The sequence below is a fragment of the Larimichthys crocea genome, chromosome XIII (genome assembly GCF_000972845.2).
Source record: "Larimichthys crocea isolate SSNF chromosome XIII, L_crocea_2.0, whole genome shotgun sequence".
Taxonomy (NCBI): domain Eukaryota; kingdom Metazoa; phylum Chordata; class Actinopteri; family Sciaenidae; genus Larimichthys; species Larimichthys crocea.
The window spans coordinates 19,918,932-19,942,594 of record NC_040023.1 but is presented as its reverse complement, the minus strand read 5'-3'; the positions used below and the strand labels follow the sequence as shown (position 1 = coordinate 19,942,594).

Genomic DNA, 23,663 nt, shown 5'->3' with positions numbered 1-23,663 from the left:
TGTAAATGTGTAACTCCTACAGTTCATGCTTGCCCAGTCAGGACTGTCCTGCTGAGCTGACTAACCAGTTTGTGATTTTCAGACTGACTCAGCCTTAAAGTCAGAGAGGATGTTTATCTGTAAACAGCGTTTAATATATAGCAAATTTAACATTTCATTACTATGGAAAAAAATAAATACACTCCTCCATTTGTGAGGCGTGAATGTAAATAACTTTATTTTGCAGAAATGACTCAGCTGCGATGATTTCTCTTTAATCACGGATGTCACGTTGCATGAATGAACTCTTGTACCTGGCAAAATGGCCGACTAGGCCACGCCTACATTACCTGGAGACAGCCTCAGCACTTACACAGGAAGTGGAGGAGTTGTTTCTTGAACAACTCCGAGCTGAGCTTTTGCGCAATTGACAGGAAAATGTGGCGCATGAAGGTCGCAGCAGCACCGGACGAGAAGAAATGAAATATGCGCACATGTCCAGTGATTTCCCTCAGGATCAAAGTTGTAGATTTACTCTGTAGGGCAGCATGTCCTTATCACGACTCACTCTAAAGATTTTACTTCTTACAGCCATCGCCTCCACTGTATCAGGTAAGTCACAGCTTAAATATTAACCAGCAGCACAGATTGAGTCTGAAATGTTGATGAGGTGGAACACCTGCTGTTTGCTGATTAATCCTTTAAATGATAGGACTTCATTATTGTGTTTTTAGTATTTCTAAGCAGTTTATTATTGAGCTGTTTGCTGCTAATTATGGTTGTTGGTGAATTATTGTGACCTGAATCATCAAGTGTATTGATCAGCACTGGCAGACCTATTAAGGGCGAAAACTGAAAGACTTTGTAGCCTCAATGTTGTGTTTTTGTGTTGTTCGTGACTGAGCTGAAACCTCATCGTCCACATGGTTTGCAGAGGTAATCTGATGTGTCATGTGTCAGATGATAGGTTGTGTCTGTTTTGTCCACTTGAGAAACGTATACAGGTAAATATAGAAAAGAGAAATAATACAGTGTGAAGCAGGATATGTGAGACAATAGAGAGTTGACGTTTGGTGTTGCTGTGTGTGTGTGAACATGGCTCTGTTTGCTCAGTACAGGCCTGGTTAGTCACAGAAGGATTGAAGCCAAGCTGTCTGCTTCATCTCTCAACACAATTAGTCATTATGACTTGTTAACCGTGAATAAAAGCTCATTTAATGCTCGGCAAGACGTCTTTCTATTCTCATGTTCAGTGACATCTAAGTGGTGGTTTCATTGTGAGATTTCCAGGTATTATTAAAGACTTACATTTCTCTCAAAGCTTCATGCTGTGTGTTTTTCTTCCAGGGGCCCTTGAGCTGACAATCACCCCTGACAGAGGCTCCACCCTGAACATTAGCAACACTGATGTCAAAGGTTGCAAAGTGTGCACCGGGGCGGCACGCTCACGACAATGTAGTGCATCCCTTCTGCTTAAAGACAACACTCCTGTCTCAGTGGAGTTTGACTGCTCCAAACCTCAAGATGTATTCAATGTGGAAATTGTGAAAAATATAGGTAAGAGCGCTGCATAAATTCATTTCAATGCTTATGTAATTACCTCGTTGGACAGTGTAAGTGTGTTTATTTGTTGTAATCTGTTAACATCTCTTCTCAGAATGCACCGCAAAGTCATGCACTAGCCACATCATCCAGTCCGACTCCGGCTCGCTTCCTTTGCTGGGTTTTAACCGGAAGTTCACCTGGAATCTGAAGGCCTCTGTGCCCACAGCGTTTAAAATAGACTTCAGCAAAACTGGTCTGAGACAGATTAATGCATCAGATAGCTGTGCAGACAGACACAGCTACACCCTCCGGGCTTTCCAGACTACAGGGGATGTGACCGTAGGGAAATACTGTATAACTGGGCCCATCAGTAGTGTTCAGATACTGAATCGAGGCAGCTTTTCTCTGGATGTCCCAGCAGGGCAGAAGCTGCAAAATGGCCGGTTTGATGTGTCTGTCGGGGAGGAAATCAAATGTGAGTTAGTTTAAATTTGTGAATAACCTCTTCTCTGTCTCATGTCCTATGTGTCAGACATAATTTTTTGATCATCATTCATCTTTTCCCCCTTGTAGCTCTCGCCAAAATTACACTGACGTTACCAAAAGAGACCTCGTCCGCAGAGTTGCTCTCTCCAAACTACCCGGACAGTTTTCCTGACGACGATGTGATGGAGTGGTACTTTCAAGTCCCGGACAAACACAAGACATCTGTTCAGTTCTTAAAGCACGGGCAGCCAAGTTGTCTGAAGAAGGACACAGCAGTGGAGTACCACAACAAAGGGAGAGGGGCGTTGGTGCTGAGGCTGACGGACCCTCAGCCAGAACACAATTTGGGTAATTTCTCCCTGACACTAAGGAACTGTGAGATGGACAGAAGACGTGCTGGATCTCCTGGACTGTCCCTAAACTTCAAGGTGGTTTCTTCAAGCATTAGTTCACCAGGTTTGTACATCATCTGCATTTGATGCTGTCTGGCTTTGACCTTTTTATCTTTGCTAAGATTGTTATATATTTGGCCTTCTGAAGATAGATTGTTATACATTTCAAATATTTATAAAGTAAAGTGGTCAGATAGCTATCGAGGGAGAGAAAAGTTTTGATTTTTGGGCTGATCTGCAACTCTGAAACTAACAGAGACATTTCTTAGGATGATTAAACGGGTCAAAAATGTATTCAACTGAAATTTAAAGCTGCTATAATCGATATTTTTTATTTATTACAAGGGATTAAATAACTGTGTAATGTGAGAGGTATCGCTTGCAATGATGAACTTACAGTGACTTCTCATCTTTAGGGAACAATTAAGCATCTTTTAGCTCATTGGTTTGTTTTTTCAGCCCACAGCTTTGCTGTTTTTTCATTCTGTTCACTCTCACCCCTCTCAGCTGTAACCGTGACAGTCCGCTGTTTTCAACAAAAAAGCTCCAACCCACTCAAAATGACCTGCTCGGCACCAAACAGCACAGCAGTCAGACACGGTTAGGGACTAGCTGCTGAACATAATGGACCATTTAGCAGCTAAAGAGCCCAACATTTCCCTCGAGAGTTGGTAGAGAGCAATAACAGATCTAAAAGAGAGTGAATATTGGACTTGGAGGTGACCAGAAATACCACTCAGTAGAGAGTACTGATTTATAATATTTATTATATCTATAAATTTGTATCGATCCACCATTAAATTGATCATAACATCAATGAAAGCAGGTGTGTCTTTTTATATAGGACCCATTGTTCAAAGAGAGTGGTGTCTGGGATTAATGAAGTCTCCTCTGCATGTCATAGCAGGCGTGTGATTACTAAATATAAATAATCTTTATTTTCCATCATCTTTTCATGTTACAACAAAGGCTCAGATGCATTAGACAGGGGCGTGCTCAGTGCGAATGAGTAATAAATCTGACGTGGAGAGTGGGCTTTATCTGCGCCCTCAGGTTAGGGGAGCTCTAAGATTGCCTCATCACTGAGTAATCGATGACAGTAACTGTAGCACGTCAGTAGGAAACACTCCTTTTCAACAACTGGGGGGGAAAAAAAATTCCTGTTGGACACGTTTTACTGATGACGATTTTAGCTGGAAGATACTGTATGTGTCCATACATCTGCATCTTTGTGTAAGACTGAAAGAGAAACAAGGACAAGAAGAAACGTTAATATCTTTTTCTGTTTGTCGTTGTAGTGTTGTGTAAAGTGGATGTGAGCAAAATGGAGGGCCTCACTCTTCACATTGAGAAGTTGAGACCGGCCTCTGACTGTGAGATGAAAATAAACTCGGTGCTGACGGAGACGATCACAGTCACATCAAACAGTGATCTGTCTTTCCAGGACTGTCTCCCTGAAGACGTGAGAGTCACCGCCTTGAGAGTCATAGGTAAATCCATATTTCAGTATTAAGTACCAGGCCATCCTGGAAAATAAGTCTTGAATCATTTATAGTTCTTGATACTTAGATTAATATATCATATCCTAATATAGCCTGATTTGGTGTGAATACAGCCTAACAAAGATGGTGCTCACAAATTCTAGTTTATTATCCAGAGTAACAAAGACTTTCTTTTTTTCTGGACTTCTTGAGTTTTTCTAATTCTTGAAGTATTTTCTTTGTTTTGAAAAATAATATTTGAACTATTTATTACTAACACTTTACTTTAACGCCTACTATTTAGCAGTCATAAGCACCATGTAAATGTATAAAATATAATGTCGTTTTAAGCAAATACAAGCATATTTTAAATGTTTTGTTTTTTTCATCTCCTATACAAACATGCTTTGCATTATTTCATCATATTTACTATATTTAATTTATTACCTGCTTATACAGCCTCCACTTATTGGGCGCCCACAAAAGCAGGGTCATGTCTAGATGATGGCACTAATTTTTCAAAACTTAGTCGTTGACCTGCTGTTGTTCTGTCTGTGGGTTTAGTTCGCTTTCAGGGTTTTCAAGCTTTTCTGCCAGAAAGCAGCCGTTCATGTTCTGTGTTCCAAAACTCAATGTTGACTCACTATTTTAATCCAAACTATGATCTTTTCCCAAACCTAACCGACACGAGGCAGCTGTCTATTATTTGATTTCAGCTCTGCAGAAGACATGGGAAAAGGATCTGAACTTGACATTCAGTGATAGGGATTGGAACAGAATTTGTAAAAATGTTAACGTAGTTTCAAGGGATGCAAGAGTACGCCTTATTCAATTTAAAATTATACATCGTTTTTGTTGGACTCCTTCCAGATTATTTAGATTAGGATTATTACCCGCATCAAATTGTTGGTGATGCAAGTCTGAGGAAGGTAATTTAGTTTGTGTTTTATGGTCATGTGACAAAGTCCAACAATTCTTGACCAATATTCATAATAATCTATGTGAGATTACAGAGATGCAAATTCCATTTAGTCCTAGATTATTTGTTTTGGGTGATCGTTCAAATCTGACAGGACAGGATGAACATATTAAAAGCTATTCCCAAACCGGTATTATTACTGGCAGACAAATACTTCAGGGGATAGAAGACGTAGGGTGACCCTAACCCTAACTCTCTGCAAGAGTGAGCTGTGGAGATGGCACGAGTTGTAGCATTGCATATACAGTAAATGACAACTGGGTAGACTGGATCTATATGAAGCAAAGTGGGGCAAATACTTCAAATTTTCAAAGGCTCCTGAAAGGAGATATATAGTGGAGAGATGCAAATTTTCAATTAATTGGGGATAAATACATAACTGTGCTTCTTCTTATTTTTGTATGTATTTTATTTTGCTATTTTTCCTTTTAATCGTTTTGTTTGTTAACAAATTATCTCTTTAATGCCGTGCTTATTTTATTTATTTGTTGTATTGACCATCCCTTGAATCATTTTCTATATCTATCTGTGTTTTTTTTTTTTGTGTTTTTATTTTACATCTTGTCTTCATTGATGCAGCTAGCCTAGCTGTAATAGTTGTGCATGAAGGAGCACAGTGGTAGATGTTGGGATCAGCACAGATGGTGGTGCTTGTTTGGGGGAAACTGAAAACTAATAAGTCTAAAGATTCATAATTGACTTTAAGCTTCTCTTCTCTCTGTTTGATGATAAACTCCTTGAATATGAGTCTTTATCCTACATTACCTGAATTCCTGAAAGCTTTTTTAAAACCAGCTTTCGGTATATCCTCTATTGGGGAGTAAATTGCTCCTGTGTAAAGTGCACATGTGTGAGACTTTGCAAATTAGGGTTACCATCTAGACACGACGCAGAACGAGTTATAGTTATTACAAATACATTAATAAAATACAATCTTGTGGCTCATAAAAGCTAAATGGGAGGTTAAAGTAAAGTGTTTCTAATTAGGAGTGAGAAAATGCTTTTTTGTGGATTATTTTAGAAAGTTAATTGCTTCTGAAAGCTGAAATTCTCATTTATGACCACCTCTTGATTTAAATTACCTTTGCTTTCATGTCAGGGTGTAATCAGCTCAAAGAATGCCCAAAGACAATCAATCTGTGGGTGCCTGTGCGGCTGCCGACCTGCCTCCCTGCCCCTCTGAGCAGTGTGACCTGGACTCTCCGTCCTCCTGAGCACGGCACAGTGGAGCTGACCTCTCCCACTGTGTACCTCAAGCAGTGCGTGCCCTGGCTGCCATGCAATGACAGCGTCATTATCAAACTGGTCGAAGACGAGCGTACCACTGTTGGACACTTCTGCCCTCAGGGAGCCATACAGAAGGTCCAAATCCGCACACATAACGTGTCTGTCACTGTGTCTAGCACTGGGGATGAAGCACTAATTTACAAGAATGTGCTGATTGCCAAAATGAAAGAGGAGATATCAGGTAACAAGCAGCGTCTATTAAAATGGATAAATGCAAGAAAATGCACATTTTCTTGATATTTAATGTCATTTTCCCTTTAATTCCTATTTAGAAAGATATATATTCACCGTAGTTCCAAAGAGAGACACTCCTGTCTTTTTGGCAAGTCCTGGTTGGCCAGCAGGGATGGAGTCTTACTCCACCGCCTCCTGGATCATCTCTGTTCCCCCAAAGATGGACGCTCGGTTGGTGTTTGCCAACATAAGCCAGCCCAAGTGCAGCAACCGCCACACTAGCATCAAGATACAGAGAGTAGGCCACCTGGAGGAGGACTACAGCCGCAGGGAGGACGAGGAGGCCGAGAGTGAGATCACAGTGTCAGAGAGCTTCTACTTCAACATGTCCAACTGTATGAGTGAAAGAGGACACTTCAGCGCTGTCACCAAGATCACCCTGCAGAAGAGCAAGAGTAAGAGTCCACTCTGCAGGGATACATTGTGTACATTATAGTGTAAACTGTAAGACTTCTTAACTATGCCTGCAGTGTGGCTCCATGAAGGGTCTACACAGAAATATCTCAACAACTGTTCAATGTATTGCTGTGACATTTGAAACCGATGTCCTGTATCCTGGTCACTGTCAGACAAAATTTCAATTTTTCCAGTAGTTTGGTTGAGGACCTGCAAAAGTAATTATTCCCATCAGCCTCAGTTATACTTTAAAGTTCTAATAAGGAAATCAGGAAGGATCAATCCATCACTATTTCTATTTTACTAAAACGATGACGGCGTCATCTGACTTCCTGTACAACTGTAAAGGTTATGTCAACCAGAGCGGGTTTCCACTAAAACATAAACCACCCTGATGTTGCTGATATAGTGGAACAAACTCATGCATGGTTATAACATAGGACAGCAGCACTCTGGACGGAAACAACAGTTATTTGGCCTGTTGTAGCGTCCATACAACCCCAGCAACTATAGATATATTGCCATAAAATTTGGTACTCATTCATTCATGTTCCTCCTCATTGAATAAATGTTGTTGTTCATCTGACCTTCTTCTCCTGCACGATCATCATCAAATCAAAACGAATATTTGTTGAATATTTTATATTTTATAACAACATTCCTGCCATCCTCTGATATACTTTAAAGTATATAAAAAAATAGACGTTGATATGAGGTCCTGATTTAAACGTCTAAATTGAGTCTAAATCTAAACTACACTGTATTATTGATCAACGACTGTTAAAAATGTTTTCATCCAACATTTGGCCACCATTTATACAATTTACAGTTGTTTTTTTATTTAATAATTAATGGATTAAATTCTATTGTCTAGGTTTGGGCTAAAATATAGACCGATTATAGACGGGTGAATTTCGGTCTAATCCAAGTGTATACTGTCAATGATTAGCTATGCCTGCCTAATATTTGCATGTGAACATGTTAGCATTGAGCTCAAAGTACAGCCTCAACTACTTCACTACAAACACTTTTAAAGGTGTGTTGGAGGGGTGCAGTATAAGAGGTCAGTCAATTATCTGCACATTTCCATGCTTCATATGTTTCTTTTTAGAGTTTCATGGACAATATTTAATTTTATTTACAAAGACTGTACTTAATTGAGTGTATGACACGGTATTAATGAAAGATTGTGTTTGTTCTCTCATTTAGACCTTCTGCTGACGATCCTGAGTGTGGTGGCTGCTCTGTTGGTCATTTTTGTCATTGTGCTGGTAGTGGTCTGTGTGGTGATCAGGTGAGTGCATCTGTTTTGTGTTTTGTCCCTTCAGACTTTATGATTTGTTCTTTAGATTTCAAATGTTTTATTTATTATTTTAGTAAAGATAATATAGATGCTAATGTGGTGTCTTACTAAACTTAATTTATTCAAATCTGCTAAAGGTCTTCCCCCTACCTTTTTAAAGTCTGTTATTGCTGACTGATGTCGTAGGAGATGCTGTATATAAATCTTGCACCATCTTGTCTTACCTGTCGAACAGGAAGAAAAAGAAGATGCTGAATCATCAGGTGTCCATCTACAATCCAAATGGCACCGTCTTCCTGCCAGGACAAAACGGTTTACCGGAAACTCGTGATGATCACAGTGAACATGAGTACGCCTCCATTGAGGACACGCTGGTCTACACACACCTGCTGAGAAAGGGGAGAGAGATCGGCATGTATGGAGAGTTTGACACGTACCGGCCGTTCACCGGACACACGGACTCAACAAAGCCGCTGTTCTCTAAAAACAGCGATGCCAAAGAAATGCAGCAGTTACAGAGCTCATCACAGGAGGGGCCTCCACTTCCCGTCAGGCCTTTGAGCCATGGCAAACGCCTGGTAGATAATGAGATTTACCAGGCTGAGGGCCAAAGTGAAGATGAACATTCTCCAGCTCTGGGGCCTCGTATGGAGCCAGAAGGAGGGAACTGAGGAGATTGCGTTCGGCTTTCTGGCTTTTTTTGACCTACTTGAACTTTGAGATTTTCATTCTCTGGTGTCTGTGTGATTATCTAATGTTCACTTCTCACAAGAAGCCTTGTTTCTATTCTCCCGAGTGTACTTTTGCACCACAGCCAGTCACATGAAAAAACCCTGTTCAAACCTGCCTGCAGCTGTTACCTTGTTTTATCTCAGATGAAGGCGCATTTAGTTTTTAAAGCAGTACATAATCGCCCTCATTATACCAGTTTTGCCACTTTAAAGAGATCTTGTATTGCTTTTAGGCAATGAATATTTTACATTTGAGATATTTTGTACATATTATTGATGTTTATATGGGATCAAACATGCTGTTTACATGCTGAGTTTTTATTTTTATTTTCATCATTAAAAATGAGATGACTCCACTGCTGCTGTAAGACACTGCACTTTTATACCATCATCGAACTTCATGATGGCCTGTATTGCAGGATGTTGCAACAGCAGCGTATGTTCATGGAGTACTCTCTCTCTCTCAGTTTTTTATCACTGCTTTTGCACCTGCTATGAGGACTTTTAGATTCATAACACCACAAATGTGCCTTACAGAAAGGTCAATACACTCCTGCTAATACATCTTAGGATCTTAGAGTTGTTTTCAGCCATTTTCAGTTCAGGGATGAATAAAAATTAGTTCTTTCTTGGACCTCTTGATAGCTAGTTAAATTATATTTTCGTTTTGCACTTGTGTATCATGATGAATCAGAAATCAGAACCATATTTTACTATTTGTTTTGAGGACCACACACCCCATCTGCTTAGCTATAATAGTATACACGATGAGCAAAAAGTTACATCTCACAAAGATCTGTTTGTTATTTGACTGAATTTTGTTACAGCATGTGTTTCAAAGAGAGACTGTGTGAGGCTTACAATTTAGCATGTGTGATGTGTGCTAAGAACCGACAAGAAAGACTCAATTGTGTACCAATCTAAAAGGTAATCATTTAAGTCCTAACGTGAAGTTACAGTTTTTGTTTAGTCAGTTTGTTCATTAACAGGGACAGAAAATAACAACACGGCATATTAAAATCTTTGTTTATGTTATTGATTTTGACATTATACTGACCAAGAAGATCTGAGGAAATATGTGGATCAAGTTTTACAGTCAGTCACTGTGTGTGTTTTGCTCTGTAATGCCATGTTGTTCAGAAAATGAACTGCAGAGGGAGACAAAAGTTCAAAGTTGCCATCACTCTTGAGAAAATAAAGTTGTTTACTTGCTGGAAACTTTGCATGAACTCTTTGAATGTGAAGTTATTTTGGCTAAAAGCCATGTAAAATATTACCATAATTGTATTACAGATTGATAAGACTCATACTGAGATGAGAACATGCTCTCTATAAACACACAGCTGCTGCTCACATCAACATGTTGATCTGACTCATCTGGGCGTGTAACATGAAGTGTGCCAATACAGAAACTAGATTTTCATGATAAAAAACAAACATCCGTGACAATAACAACATCACTGATGATGTTGTTAATGTTACGGATGTTTTTTTGGGTTTTTTTGAAAGGTAGCACCAGACAACCTCCAGACTGACTTTGACCGTGGAATATGTAAAGTAGTGACACTTGAAAAAGAAAAAATGTCATCCTTGTTGTATTGGTTACCTTAGTCCTGTCATTTCTGTTGATCTTTACTATTTCCTTGATTGTAAAAACACATGAACAACATCATTCATATGCATTTCCCTCAGAGATGACAGCCTGTGTTCAGATTCTTATATTTCGGCATGGAGACAACACATATGGTATGAAACACTTCATCTGCTGTTTTTGAGTCTTATTTTGAAAGAAAAACTTTTAACTGCACTGTGGGTGTTATTATTAGTTCTTTTTTTTCTTTTTTTTTTACAAGTTACATAAGCATTTTTTCCCTCTGATGAAGAAAATCCCATTCCCATGACGCATGCTGAATTTTTATCATGAGAAAGAAATGAACAAGAAGGTTACAACTGAGAAGACACGTTTATTAACATTATACAATATAACATGAGCAGCTTTAAGGCATAATGCTCTTCAGTGAAAGGTAGAACAAAAACAAGCCATCCAGTGGTGTTTACCTTCATGAATATGCTATAAGAGTTTGCTGGAGAATTTGAGAGGTGTTGTTGTCTCAATGAGTTTAGCTTATGCAAAGACATACTGTACCCCACCCCACTGTGAACCGACATCTGAATGACTTGCTCAAGAAAATGTGAGGTTAAAAAAAACATGCACAGTATTACTTTTTCAATATATTACATGAGTGTACCTGATACTCTACATATGTCATTCTTTTCTGCAAGCACTTTAATGTTCATATCTGCACAGTGATGTTAAAGTCAGTGGACATCCCTCAGACGATGTTGAACTCACACACAGAAGCTTTCTCAGCTCGGCAGTTCTCATCAAACCACTTCCCGTTGGCTGTGGTGGAGAGGATGGCGCAGTTCTGGCTGCGCCCTCCGTCTGGCTGCAGGGTGATCTCTGTCTCCCAGTTCTTGAAGCGCACATTAGAGCCTGACTGGTCCACCCACTGGCCATCGGTCACCATGTCATTGACGCCCAGCCATACGTGCTCCTCTGGGCCGATGCTCTGACGCACGTAACTGTAAAGCTGGTCGTTCTCATCTCCTGTCAGAGGAGTGCTCAGGCTGCCACCTTTGGCGATGCAGTCATCACTGGCTGCGTGGAAGTTCTTCTTCACTGGGTCAGCCAAGAAACACTTGCCAAGGATTTTGATGCCTCGCAGACAAACTGAGGGGGAAATTAGTGGGAAGTCAGTGTGGCTCAGGTGTTATTGTCTATTTTTGGCTTTCCCTCACAGAAAAAAATGTTAAATTGGTGTTTGGAATATGAGATACAGCATGTTGGTACTGTGGTAAATCTAAGTGTGTGGTCTTTATGAAGCAGGAAATATACCTGTCTGTAAAGCTTGCTGCTCTTTCAGCAAATTCAGCTCTTGAACAATGTCATTGATCTGTTTCTTCAGCTCCTCAATTGCAGCATTGTCTGTTGATGAAGCAAAAAAAAGTCTCACATAACCAAGAACTTCAACGCTGTAAAAGTTATTTGTAGATTTGCCAAGTGATGACATTTTGATTTCCAAAGTTAAATTCAAGTCCTACCTTTCTTGCCATTTTTTCTCTTTGAGGAGGATGTTGTCTGCTGGAAGGTGCAGTGTGCCAGCAGGAGAAGGCAAAACATCAAGCAAATCCTTTGAACATCCATAATTCTTGGAAAAACACTTTAAATCCGCTGTAGAGAAACTGGTTTCTGGTGCAGCCTCACCAAAAGCTCCCTCACAGCTCTGAGCACTGGCCAGACTGTTGTGTTTTTACACGCCCGAGCTGAATGAGGAAATCTTATCTCAGAGAGAAGAAATGTTTTACAGATGTTTGCGTTGCTTTTCAAACGCTGAAGGGAGATGGATGGAGAGCAGGACCTAGCAGGAGTTTAACAGTGTTCAGACAAGCATGACTCTGGTTCCATATGTTTGTAGGTTACCAGTAAATTACAACAGGACCTTATCTGTGTGTGTGTGTGTGTGTGTGTGTGTGTGTGTGTGTGTGTTTTCATCGCATAAATTTGAATAATTTTATCTTAATCAATTGTCTACATCTGTCTGTGCCACTTAACATCAAACAAATATTAAACTACCAACATTTTTATAAAAGTCTTTTCATGGCTGCTCGCTAACTGGACTGTGGCTTTTTCCTGTTAAAGGGTCTGTTATGTTTCTGCAGAGGGCTCCAACAGGCCAGAGGTTGTTTTGGGGTTTGTCCTACAGTCCACATCTGGATCTCCTCAGCGAGCTGGACAGGGTGCAGTTGACACGTGGCAGAGAGTTATATAATGAAAAAATCCTGCTGGGAATTTGAATATTTGTTTATATTTCATCTCTGCACTTTGAGAGTTTCAGTGACTACTGCCAACAATGAGAACGCTGGCCGCCTCATGCCTCTAAAAGTTTAGTCCACATTTCACTCTCTGGATACACAGCTCACAGCCAAATAACTGATTTAAATTATATAATGTTCCACGTCCAATCATGAGGTAATAATATCTTTCACCTTGTTGTATTCAATGACAAACAAATTTAATTATAAAGAGATGTATTATATTCTTTGTAGATTCCATATTACATCTTCAATATGAAGCAAATTAATTTCCCATATCCCTCCAGTGTACACACTGTTTCCTGTATCCACTGTATTGTCCTGTAATTTAATCTTTGTGGATGGTGTGTCACTGGAAATGACTTCAATTGCCCCACACACTGCAAATCTTCATTCCTCCTCTTTTTCTGCAATATTTAAAAAAATATATAATTAGACCTAAATACATCTGAATTTAAGCCTCTGTGGAAAGTTGTTTTGCAAAGAAGTGTGCATATATGATTGAAATGGGTTGAGTAAATAAAATATATACACCCAAAAATTAAAGTTATTTATTTTATTCATTCCTTATTTTGCTCTTATTATATAGATATCATAATATTATACTGTATGTCTTGCTTATTGTCGTTCTTGTGTGTTTCATGTTTGCATGTCTAGTATTAAAATAAGCAATAATAAATACACTGAGACAAAGCAGTAGATGATTTTAACAATGTATTTGAAATAAAATATTTACAAAATAAATTAACAATGAAGCAGATTCTGTAAGTAGTCCAGCAATTTGACATTCATTCAAAATAAGTCATTTATAATGTACAAAAGTTTAGGCAAAGGCAAAGGCAGCTTGTTCATGTAATACACAGAGAATAATAATAATGCCCATTGGTGGTGAACGCTGCCCTGTGCACAGCGGGCACGTCGACGCTCTGATTCCAGCTGGCGTCACGAGTAAAAGTACAGACAGTGCGTGGGTCACAATTCAGTATTCAGTCAAATGCATAGTTAGTTAGTTAATTAGTTAATTTCAGTCCAGACTTCATCACCTTCATCTTCAACACAACTATCTTCCATAGAATAATAATGATAATGTACGTATTGATCTGCTGAGATAAATGAGATAACACAGTTTGTCTGCTGCTACATGGAAAGCTGTGTTGAATCATATGATGCTTTTACACTTTTTTATTTTATCAAGCACAAGGTTACTAATTATTACTAGTTTTTATTACATATTTTTATATGTATCTGTATCCTGCGCCTCACTGATCTCATGTGCTGCTGTAATACTTTATGATTTCCTCTTGGGGATCAATAAAATCTTTCTTTTGTTTGCGCTTTAGAGTTCTGATGCTCTGTTATTTATAACTTTCTTCTGTCTTTCTTCTGTCTTAACTTCTTTCTTTCTTCTTCTTTTCCTTGACGTGCTTTGTGCATTTGTTCGTCGCTCAGTGGATACTTAAGCACTTCACATACAGTAAACACAAAGCCCTTTGCATTGTCGCTCTGCTCTTACTTAAAACCAGCAAGCAAAGCTCAGCTTCCAGACTCTATCTATCTGGGTATGTTTCTCATGGAATTAAGCATTTTTATGATGTTCTTTTACAGTGCAAGAAAATAAAAAAAACACACTGAAGGGAAGTCAGACTTCACATGGTCACACGAGGTTTGCAAAATCACAAAATGCTCAACACAAAATAAACACAACTAAATGAATGACAGGACAGAAAAAGACAAATCTGAGGTAAAACATGCAGGAATAAACTAAGTGTGCTTTGTGTTTGAAAAAAAAAAGCAATGAGTCCTCTTCATCCTGTTGCCATGGTAAACTATCTGTAGTGTTAGGTACCGTCCTTGTGGTCTACGTCGGACATAGCACTGTAAAAACAGTAGAGATGAACATTAGCAGAGATATGACAGAACAGGGACGAAGCTTCAACATGAAAGGGTCAACAATGTAGAAGAAATCTTAGCCCAGCAGTCAGTGCTAAACATCTGAAGAATACAAACATACCTCTGAAGTAGGGTGAGTGAGGATAAATAATAAATAATTGCAGTCTTAGCTGCACCAGCAAACTAATCATCATCAACTGTGTCTTAAATATTAAGCTCAGGGTAAATATTGGGCAGTGAGTCAGGGATCAAACATGCTGCGGCCAGTCACCACGTAGGAGAGAGAGGACGTGAAAAGGACAACATTGGGGTCAGACTGCACTACAGTTCAGTGGAAGAGAGGGGGCGCTCTCCCAGTGAGTGGCAACATCACAGCAGTGCACATCACATGTGAATGTGTCACACAAACCTCTCCGTCCATCGCTCACACCAGAGCTAAGGCAGCAATAAATCAGATCATAAGAAGAAGTGGAGAAAGAAAATAAGGAAGAATAAAACAACAAGTGAAAGGAAGGACATAAAAAAAGACAGAGGAGGCCCAGAAGGACCACACTGGTTTGATGTAAATCATATGTACAGTTACAATAATGGCTATTAGGCTGATGTTCTTGCCTTCAGACAGCTGATTTCATTGCAGCCTGAAAGTGGATATGCTGTTGAAGCTTGCTTGACATGTAAATTTTAGTTTTACAGCTGGATTGAGGTGCATTTACACTCCAGAACAGCAACATTTGAGACCTCAGAATCAGCTGCAACTTTTAAACTACCAGACTACCTATCTCAGATGTAACATTTTTTGGGTCCTTTTACTTTCAATGGCAGTACCAAGAAACCTGTGCATGTTTCAATCAAGCGACAACCTCTGTGGCTGTGAAGTAAAGCCAATGCAAAGTGCTAAAAACTGTAGGCTGGCTACAGGATAGCAGAAACAAACATGTTTAAAAAACAGCTTTGGTCTCTATAGCTAATTTCATCATCCATGACAACTGTACTGAGGCTGAATTTTTATATGACACACCCACAGTGACCAGATAATAATCAGTATTAATGACCAGAATCCAATGACTGCGATGTAGGAAATACAATCTAAACAATATGGGTTACAAAATGGCTAAAAGTAAATATTAAATATAGATGATTTGAAGTAAGAGGATTGTCAGTCAATCACAGCAAAACTATTCTTCTGGTACTTTAACTTTACGTCACCAGCACAATCACAATCGATCTCTTTGTTTCTGTGGAACATGATTCACAGTTCAGACACACTGCCAACACATCACGTCAACCAACAAGTATTAAAAAGAGGAACACTCACCTTTGAGAATATAGTCTGTTAAGAGACTGGGCACCTTGTCACTGTCGTCTTTCATAGCGAGTAGAACTGTAAGGCAGCAGATACAGAGGAGTGAATGAATCAATCACAGCTACACTACAAGTACTGTTGGTGGAGATGGAGACACGTACTCTTAGTCAGGATCTGGAGGTCCTCGAGTGAAGGAGGGTGTCCTTTTTTCTCATAAGGGATGACTGTAGTCAAATACTGTAAACCATAATAAAACACAGATAGGACATAAAGGTGCTGCATTGGATGTTTCTATTGTGTGACATGCCGAACAAAGTCTAGATTTTCAGTTTCAGAAAACAGAAAGTGAAGAGCAGCTGAGAAAGTACAAAGTAACCTGTTTTTCACTGCACCCGCTCCCAAAAGTTTGCCGGAAACCATTCTGAATGACAGAAGACAGTCCCTCCATGCTGAAGCGCTGAGGAGTGAGGAAGTAAAGCAGAAGAGATGGAAAGAGGTTTCCGAAAGTTTGTTGGAGAATCAAACAACCGATGCAGAAGTGAAAGAAATGCAGAAGTGGAGAAAAGAAAGGTCTTAAGACTCTTCTCACATTTCAAGACATCAACACACAATCTGGTAACCTAAAAAAAGAAAGAGCTCACTTGTCCGAGCGTCTTCTCCACATTGCCGTGCGATGTCCCAGCTCCTCCTTTATGCTTCTTCTTCTTCTTCTTCAGCATATCCCGGTGCTCCTTTTGTCGGTTTTGTACATCGATGAGGGCAGAGATGAAGCTGTTCTTCACCTCTTTCTCAAAGTCCAGCTCGTCTCTGAGAGCCAGCTGCTGTACGAGCTCCTCTGAGAACCTCCTGATGTTCGTCTCCGTCTCCTCCAGACGTTCATTCAGCTCTGCGACAGTCATGGTCCTCACCCCTGGAAGACAGACACACACACACACTCATGTTTTTTAGCTTTCATTCATTGTTTTTTACAGATGAACCTGCAAGGGTCAAAGGGTAACTTATGACATCATGTTATCATAGATCCAGCGGCCATAACAACGTCAACATGAATAAAAACACTGGCCAAAAGTCTAAGTCATTTCCTAAATTTCCAACTGAGCACTGTAGTTTTTAGCAAACGTTACACAAACAAAAGCAAAATGTATTTTGTTGGACTATCTTCAGTGGTGGTTTTATACACAGTTGATGATCTAGTGGGTATTTAAGGTGGAGGTGTATGTAGGATCGAGACAAAATAAACTACAGTGCCCATGTTCATCAAAATGAAGAATATGTCAGCCAGTCCAGCAGTGTGGTTCACTGGTGTGTTTAAATGACAAAAACTACACTTTGTTTGTAGAGGTAGCATCACCAAAGTTAACTTTTAATGTTCATGAACATGTACTGAAGCTCACACAGACTTTTTATGTATTCTCAAAGTTATAAAAAAAAGAACATATCACAATAGAGCATATCATGATTTATTACTGATTATAAGTCCCAGTCAGTGGACACTCACTCATCTCGTAGGTGGGGCTGCTGGTGGCCCGCCGGACGTCCAGGGAGAGCATCGAGAGGTCAGACTGGGAGGGATCGTGCCTTGCCTCCATGTCAGGAGAGTCCTGCATCATCTCCTCTATCTCCTCAATAACCTGCACAAAATAACCCAGCAGACATCAGTTATTAAATCTCTAACACAGAGGGATTTCAGCCATGTTGTTACACTGGAGGAGTACATGTAACTCACCTGCTCTGCTGTGAAAATCGGCTCATCTGCGAGGCTGGAAACGATGATGGAGTGCATGTCCAGCTGCTCCCTCAGCTCCTCATCGTCTGACAGCTCTGCCGTGACATCAGCCTTCATCTAGCCAGGGCCAGAACAGGGGGAGGGAATTTAATCAAAGCGCTAAACCCCTGGCACAATGAATATTTGAGATTTGAGAGATGAACTGTAAAGAGAGATTTGGGGAGGCAGGGGGGTGGGTGAAGCTGGGAAAGTGGGACAGAGATGGGATGGGAGGGGTGAGAGCACTCACAGGTTTCTCATCCAGGTTGAATGTGTGGATGTGGAGGGAGCGCGTTCGAGACTGTTTCCAGTCCACCGGCATCACTTGCCCATAGTTAGTGGTCAACACGTTCCAGATCCTGTGGAGGAAAGAGACAAAGGAAATGTAAAATAAACATCAGACTTCACAACATGTGAGAGTCCTAATGATGTCAGCTTGAGTATAACAGGAAGCATGAATTACAAACAGTAAATATAAACTACCAGGCAGAGGCACTGGGAGGAGGAAGTCTAACAAAAGGTGCTGCTGAATTGCATTGTGGGAAATGTAGGATCTTGTTTTATGGTAGATTGACCCACATCTCTGCTTCATCCACTTTTAGGCATGTGACTGTGATTAAACCAGAGATGTTTTGTAATATACCTGTTAATATGACACATTAAATGTCTTTTGAACATTCAACTGTTAATATGAAGTTTTAACACACAATACCATCATACTCTCCAGCTATCAACTGATACTGACCAACGCAGCAGGAGGATGACATGGCATTAAAATGATTTTAGGGCTGAAGCTAACAATCATTTTCATTAATGATTAATTATCCTTGTATTAATTTCTAGATTAGTCAAATTATTTAGTGTGTAAAACAGTAAAACCCAGCAAATCCTCACATTTGAGAAGCCTTAACCAGACAATATTTGGTGTCAATAACAGCATTCACGACAATAAAACGAACACAAATATGGGCCAACAGTGACAATAGTGCTTGACAAAAAAGCACAAAGTGCCACTTTCTCATAAATATCGGCTGTCAAAACAAAAACACAACTTATCGGTACACTCATATCGGCTGATATGTGTTTTTTTAAGGCATTTCGGGGCATATACCGATAGTATGCCGATATTAGAGCACCTGTTTGGTTGAATCTGTCAATAATTTAACTTATAATTGCAGTCTATGTCATTTCTGTGGTAAAAACACAAGGATGATGACAAAAGATGGTGGCAGTGTGTGTTTGTAGCAGTCTAGTATCGCTCCATCACATCCGGGACAACCCTTTCTAGGAAAGCCTGATGAGGACATTTAAACATCCCACAGCAGATAACATTCATGTGTGTGTGTTTTTTTGTTTGTTTTTTAAATGCAACCTGCAGCAGTGAGTTAAAGCCTCCACATCCACGTTAAACAACAACAATCCTCCGGACAGGCCAGACACAATAACACTCACTGGTCTTTCTCCAGCAGCGAGTCCTCGGCGATCACACTCACAGGAGCGATGCTGTCCGTCCTGGCGTTTACATTTCGGAAGCACACTGACAACTTCTCGTCAAAATCGTTGACCAGCTCCTCCATGGATCTGAAAGCACCGGAGAAGCTGCTGTCCTGGGTATCATCATCATCATGATTATCCGGGAGGAGCTGCGGGGCTGCGATCGCTTCCCCCGCGGCGGCCAGACGGCCTTTCTGCGGGAGCAGCCTCTGGTCTGAAACCATGCTCAGATCACCGAGAACCGGCCAGACGTCGTCGAAATGCGCTATGGGTGCAGCCATAGCCCGGACCAGCCTAACAGCCCCGGGTTAATGCTCGATGTGTTGCGGGACTGGCAGGCCTCAGCATCTTCTTTGAATGCCCGCACAGAGCAAGGCTGAATCGGACAGTATGGCTGCACCGCACCGGGACGACTAGTGGCTGCAAGGAACGGTGTCATTGTTCATGCACATGCAGAGTTTGAAGCAGAATATCATGCGGGTTTCTGTTTATGTCATGCATTAATAAAACAGTAATGTCCGCCGGTCATAAAAAATAATAAGAAGAACATAAGTTTATAAATATTACAAACATGTTAAGTGTGTAACAGAGACAGAGAGAGAGGTGGAAACAGCGACCCCCTGCGGATCCAGCAGGAAACACTCCATCACGCCACTGTATCAACTTCTCCACCTGCGTTGCTAATGGCAACAGACTCCAAACAAACTCAAAGAAACTCGAGAAATCACTCCGATCAGACTGCAGCGCTCCTGTCTCAGGTAAGATGAGCTCACCTCTGTCCATGCTGAAGAAGACGAAGCGCGCCCCCCTCCACGACCCCCTGAGTGAACCCGGGTGAGTGTGACTCTGTGAAATGTGTTTACACTGTGCAGGGATCATGTGTTATAAATTGTCTTTGACCTGCAGGGGCAGACAAAAGGTGCCTTTCAGGAGGAATCTGTTAAAAGGTATGTTGCTAGTCAACAAAAAAAGGCACCACACTACACAGGTTAAGGAGGTATTCAAATCTAAGTGCTGTGCTGTGACTGTTATTACTCATGCATTCATGTGTATACAATTAATATTTTATGAGGCTGCAACTGCAATGATTGTTTTCATTCTACATTTACATTACATACATCACATCTAGTCATTTAGCTGATGCTTTTATCCAAAGTGACTTACAAAAAGGGGACGGTGCGACAAGGACGTATAAGTGCTTCCTTTTTTTTTGACTCTCACGTGTTTTTGTGGTTGTTGTTTCCAGAAGTTCAGGCAGAATTGGCTGCAGCTGATGAATCCATTGATCCACATCCTCCTCCTCATGCTGGTCAAGCCTCAACTTCAAAGTCAAAAGCCCCGTTAAAGAAAGGTATAAGTTAATGCAATGTTTTTATTCCAAAGCTGAGTATATCTGCTAAATCCAATCACATTGTAGGTTTGGATTTTTACTGACTTAACATATCAAATATATATTTCAGGCACTCCACCGAGTGACTTTGAGCTGATGTCTGCCATGATGCAGCGAGTGACCTTGCTGGAAAAAACAGTGAAGAGCCAAGCACAGGAGATCGATCGCAAGGTGAACACACGCCTCCTCCTGATGAACAGCAACATTATCAAAACACGTCTCACCTTTCTTCTTTCCTCTAAAGGATAAAAAGATTTCAGCTTTGGAAGGAAAACTGAAGCACCTGAAAGAATCAGGTAACTACATCTACAGACCTCGGTTTAATAAACTGTATATATCTCTGGATACAAGGGGTTTGATCGTGGCTGTATCTTTCTTGTGTGTGGGTTTAGAGTGCACGCATGATCTGAGCAGAGATGATCTTGAAAGAAAGTGCCAAAAACTGCAGAATCAAGTGTGTGAAATGGAGGTGAGTTCATTTAACTAAACTATCATTTCATTCATGCGTTTATATTGTGATTGCACCCGACTGAATCCGGTTGATCTCTTGTCTTTCAGAGCTTTCTAGATGACTACGGTTTGATCTGGGTGGGAGATGAGAGCAGTGACTCAGCTGAAAGTGAGAAGCTACTTAACATGGAGAGAAGCCTCTCGCAGCCAGGTACTTTCCGATGGCTGTCTTCTTTATAGGCTTTAAGCTTTCCCTCAACTCACCTCTTCAGTCTATAATGAGTCCTAACGTTTCCTGTGCAGATGCCTCTGCGGTCAGGAAATTCCACATGAACTTTGACCTCGTGCTGCAGAGGATCAGGGAGCTGAACATCCTCGCAGGGGAGGGAGAGTGTTTTGTACGGTCGACAGCCACGGGGGCACAGTTGGCAAAGAAGGATCCCATTCAACTGAGTCTCTACAGCAACGGGATTGTCATGTTTGAGGGTCCTTTCCGCTCTTATGACGAGCACAGCACTCAGGTCTGGTTACTAAAACTGCACAAAATTCAACATTTTAAACTGGATTCTTTCGTGGTTCATAACCTCTTTCTTTGGGGTTTGCAGCGGTGCATGCAAGACCTGATGGACGGGTATTTTCCCTCTGAGCTTCAGGAAAGATTTCCAGATGGTGTCCCTTTTGAGGTTTGTTTCTGTTTTGTGTTTTAGCAACTGTGTCAAGGTGCAAGTTTGCTATTTATTATACTTTTTTTGTGCAGGTTCATGACAGACGAGAGGAGGAATTCATCTCGAGGTTAACGTGGAACAAATTTCCTGGTGAAGGACAGGCTGTTCGTGGGCAGAGAGATGAATCTGGTCTGTCCTGAAAACATCACGCCAAGACTTCCAAATGTCTCTCCCATCTTCATTGTCATTCTTGTGTTTTCTTCTGGCCACAGGCAAGAAGCAGAGCATGGATCGGTTCTGGAGCAGGTTACCAAAGTCTGTGGTAAAGGCTGGTCGTGTTATTGATATCAGGGACTCTCTGAGGGCTGACCTGCAGGTGAGCAGCACGCAGAGGTTTTGCGTATTGTACACTCACTACAGTACGCTCATTATCTAACAAATGCTTTCACTAGGGTTCATCTTATGACCAGAGCAGCAACTCAGTGATCCTCATCGACACACCAGCACTGCAAGCTGTGAAAGAGAGGTAATTTTACATTTTACTTTGTTGTTTCTGACCATTTACTGACTTACCAGAGGTGGTCAGCCTTATAAACTCATGTTGGACAGACAACCACTGTTCAAATCCATAGAAATGGAAATGGATGTCAAATCATCATCTAGCTTTACAGCCGTGTCAAGAGGAAAAACAGGGTTTAGAGGTTAAAGGAATTAGCAGATCCAAGAACACACTACACGACGTAAAGGCTGATTAAAATGCTGGTGTGCCCGCAATAGCTGATTGTCACGATTGTGGAGATTAAAGTGTATGTACTGCGCTGAAAAATAGGGCAGGTCATCACCACAGCTTGCTCTCTTTAGCTCTAGATGACTAGGATCAGATCTGACCTCCTAAAGGAGTCCCAGTCCCAGTCCTTTATGTGTTTGAATTTGTTGCCTTACAGACTGCAGACGTCCAGCTCTGACCGGCCTGTGTCTGCCCACAATGTTATTACACTTAAAGTGAAGTCAGAAGACGGGAATCATACTTTCATATTGAAAATGTGCTTCTCAGAAACAATCGGCCACTTGCGGCAGTATCTGGACAAACACAGGTGAGACCACACCCTCCTGCTCTGACTTTCTGTCTTTACAAGACGTAACAATGGCTGCTTGTATTTCCTGTGTTACAGAGAGGGCAGTCTCCCTGGTTATGACATCATCAGCGCGTACCCACAGTGCAGCTACGATGATGACAGCCAGGCGCTGCAATCATGTGGACTCACGAGTAACGTTACTCTGCTGCTGCGAAAGAGGAAACACCCTCAAACACTGACTGAGGTCAGATAAATAAACTTATGGAAAGGTTATACATGTCTTATGAGGGATTTGTTTTACATCAGCCTTCATTGACTCGTCATAGTACCAAAAGCATCATAAAAAGTATCACTAATAACAATGACAATGGCTCTGTTCCATTACATCCTCAGCAATACCAGAACCATGAGACTGAAGCAGTTAAATACATGACATGTAAAGGGATGGGAAGAGAAACGCAGTACAGATAATACCGTGTCCCAGAGAACTGGGATCATTTTTATGTCACGTGGCACGGTGGTCCACTTTGACTGAATGAAGGTAACTGGTACCGCAGGCACAAACCTTCATGAGAATGACTAAAGAAACTGTATTTTATGGTCCATACCTGATCCACTTGATAATCACGGCTGGCATATTGAATCGTAGTTACAGACGGCTGATACTCGTGGGAGGAGAATACTGCAGTTAATCAAATCGATCAAAAGACAGTCGAAACAAATTCAAACAAAACAAAATGAAATTGAAAATCTTTATTTCTAAAATATGCAAATACAAACAAGGACAAAAGTATGAAAATATAAACATCTTTTTCCCTTTTTGCAAAAACATTTGAGATGTTAAGGCATGCGGAGCCTGACTTTCCAAAGATAAATCTTGTGCTAATTGAGTTAAAAAAAAAAAAAGGTCCCATGAAATGAAAAATGGCTTGTGTGTCCCT

The 23,663-nt window shown here is 40.7% G+C and overlaps 4 protein-coding genes across 5 annotated transcripts; 2 read left to right on the top strand and 2 right to left on the bottom strand.

Annotated features, from left to right (window-relative positions):
* Positions 1-252: 252 nt before the first annotated feature.
* Positions 253-9,527, top strand: cdcp1a (CUB domain containing protein 1a). Its single transcript, XM_027287264.1, has 9 exons — positions 253-591; positions 1,327-1,536; positions 1,637-1,999; positions 2,098-2,466; positions 3,701-3,892; positions 5,962-6,330; positions 6,422-6,778; positions 7,989-8,073; positions 8,318-9,527. Exons 1-9 carry the CDS (start codon positions 528-530, stop codon positions 8,751-8,753), a joined length of 2,445 nt encoding a protein of 814 aa, XP_027143065.1. The 5' UTR covers positions 253-527; the 3' UTR covers positions 8,754-9,527.
* Positions 9,528-10,757: 1,230 nt separating this feature from the next.
* clec3ba (C-type lectin domain family 3, member Ba) lies at positions 10,758-12,312 on the bottom strand. The gene is made up of 3 exons (XM_010754238.3): positions 11,919-12,312; positions 11,713-11,802; positions 10,758-11,547 (listed from the first exon to the last, which is right to left on the bottom strand). The coding sequence occupies exons 1-3, from the start codon at positions 12,019-12,021 to the stop codon at positions 11,147-11,149; spliced, it is 594 nt and encodes a 197-aa protein (XP_010752540.1). The 5' UTR covers positions 12,022-12,312; the 3' UTR covers positions 10,758-11,146.
* Positions 12,313-14,089: 1,777 nt separating this feature from the next.
* fez2a (fasciculation and elongation protein zeta 2a) lies at positions 14,090-19,595 on the bottom strand. Of its 2 annotated transcripts, XM_027286438.1 has the most exons (9): positions 19,100-19,590; positions 17,898-18,006; positions 17,609-17,725; positions 17,381-17,513; positions 16,524-16,792; positions 16,259-16,339; positions 16,044-16,119; positions 15,895-15,960; positions 14,090-14,564 (listed from the first exon to the last, which is right to left on the bottom strand). In XM_027286438.1, exons 1-9 carry the CDS (start codon positions 19,420-19,422, stop codon positions 14,548-14,550), a joined length of 1,191 nt encoding a protein of 396 aa, XP_027142239.1. In that variant the 5' UTR covers positions 19,423-19,590; the 3' UTR covers positions 14,090-14,547. The 2 variants fall into 2 exon arrangements, with proteins under 2 accessions (XP_027142239.1, XP_027142240.1); XM_027286439.1 differs by lacking the exon at positions 16,259-16,339 and having other exon boundaries at positions 19,100-19,595.
* A 165-nt stretch (positions 19,596-19,760) lies between these two features.
* ubxn11 (UBX domain protein 11) lies at positions 19,761-23,628 on the top strand. Its single transcript, XM_027286437.1, has 14 exons — positions 19,761-19,975; positions 20,048-20,088; positions 20,388-20,492; positions 20,602-20,702; positions 20,776-20,827; positions 20,924-21,000; positions 21,090-21,192; positions 21,285-21,502; positions 21,587-21,664; positions 21,739-21,835; positions 21,919-22,022; positions 22,099-22,172; positions 22,591-22,740; positions 22,819-23,628. The coding sequence occupies exons 1-14, from the start codon at positions 19,905-19,907 to the stop codon at positions 22,973-22,975; spliced, it is 1,428 nt and encodes a 475-aa protein (XP_027142238.1). The 5' UTR covers positions 19,761-19,904; the 3' UTR covers positions 22,976-23,628.
* The last annotated feature ends 35 nt before the right edge of the window (positions 23,629-23,663 follow it).

What these genes read in the sequence shown, in the direction of transcription:
- ubxn11 (XM_027286437.1), top strand. Translation starts at nt 19,905, where the DNA reads ATGAGCTCACCTCTGTCCATGCTGAAGAAGACGAAGCGCGCCCCCCTC. An exon ending in AAAAGCCCCGTTAAAGAAAG is followed by an intron (nt 20,493 to 20,601) that starts GTATAAGTTAAT and finishes TATATATTTCAG; the next exon opens with GCACTCCACCGAGTGACTTT. An exon ending in GAGAAGCCTCTCGCAGCCAG is followed by an intron (nt 21,193 to 21,284) that starts GTACTTTCCGAT and finishes TTTCCTGTGCAG; the next exon opens with ATGCCTCTGCGGTCAGGAAA.
- cdcp1a (XM_027287264.1), top strand. Translation starts at nt 528, where the DNA reads ATGTCCTTATCACGACTCACTCTAAAGATTTTACTTCTTACAGCCATC. An exon ending in GGAAATTGTGAAAAATATAG is followed by an intron (nt 1,537 to 1,636) that starts GTAAGAGCGCTG and finishes ATCTCTTCTCAG; the next exon opens with AATGCACCGCAAAGTCATGC. An exon ending in CACCCTGCAGAAGAGCAAGA is followed by an intron (nt 6,779 to 7,988) that starts GTAAGAGTCCAC and finishes TCTCTCATTTAG; the next exon opens with ACCTTCTGCTGACGATCCTG.
- fez2a (XM_027286438.1), bottom strand. Translation starts at nt 19,422, where the DNA reads ATGGCTGCACCCATAGCGCATTTCGACGACGTCTGGCCGGTTCTCGGT. An exon ending in CAGCCCCACCTACGAGATGA is followed by an intron (nt 16,793 to 17,380) that starts GTGAGTGTCCAC and finishes TCTGTCTTCCAG; the next exon opens with GGGTGAGGACCATGACTGTC. An exon ending in TGGAGAAGACGCTCGGACAA is followed by an intron (nt 16,340 to 16,523) that starts GTGAGCTCTTTC and finishes CTCACTCCTCAG; the next exon opens with CGCTTCAGCATGGAGGGACT.
- clec3ba (XM_010754238.3), bottom strand. Translation starts at nt 12,021, where the DNA reads ATGGATGTTCAAAGGATTTGCTTGATGTTTTGCCTTCTCCTGCTGGCA. An exon ending in GAGAAAAAATGGCAAGAAAG is followed by an intron (nt 11,803 to 11,918) that starts GTAGGACTTGAA and finishes CTTCATCAACAG; the next exon opens with ACAATGCTGCAATTGAGGAG. An exon ending in GCAGCAAGCTTTACAGACAG is followed by an intron (nt 11,548 to 11,712) that starts GTATATTTCCTG and finishes TTTCCCCCTCAG; the next exon opens with TTTGTCTGCGAGGCATCAAA.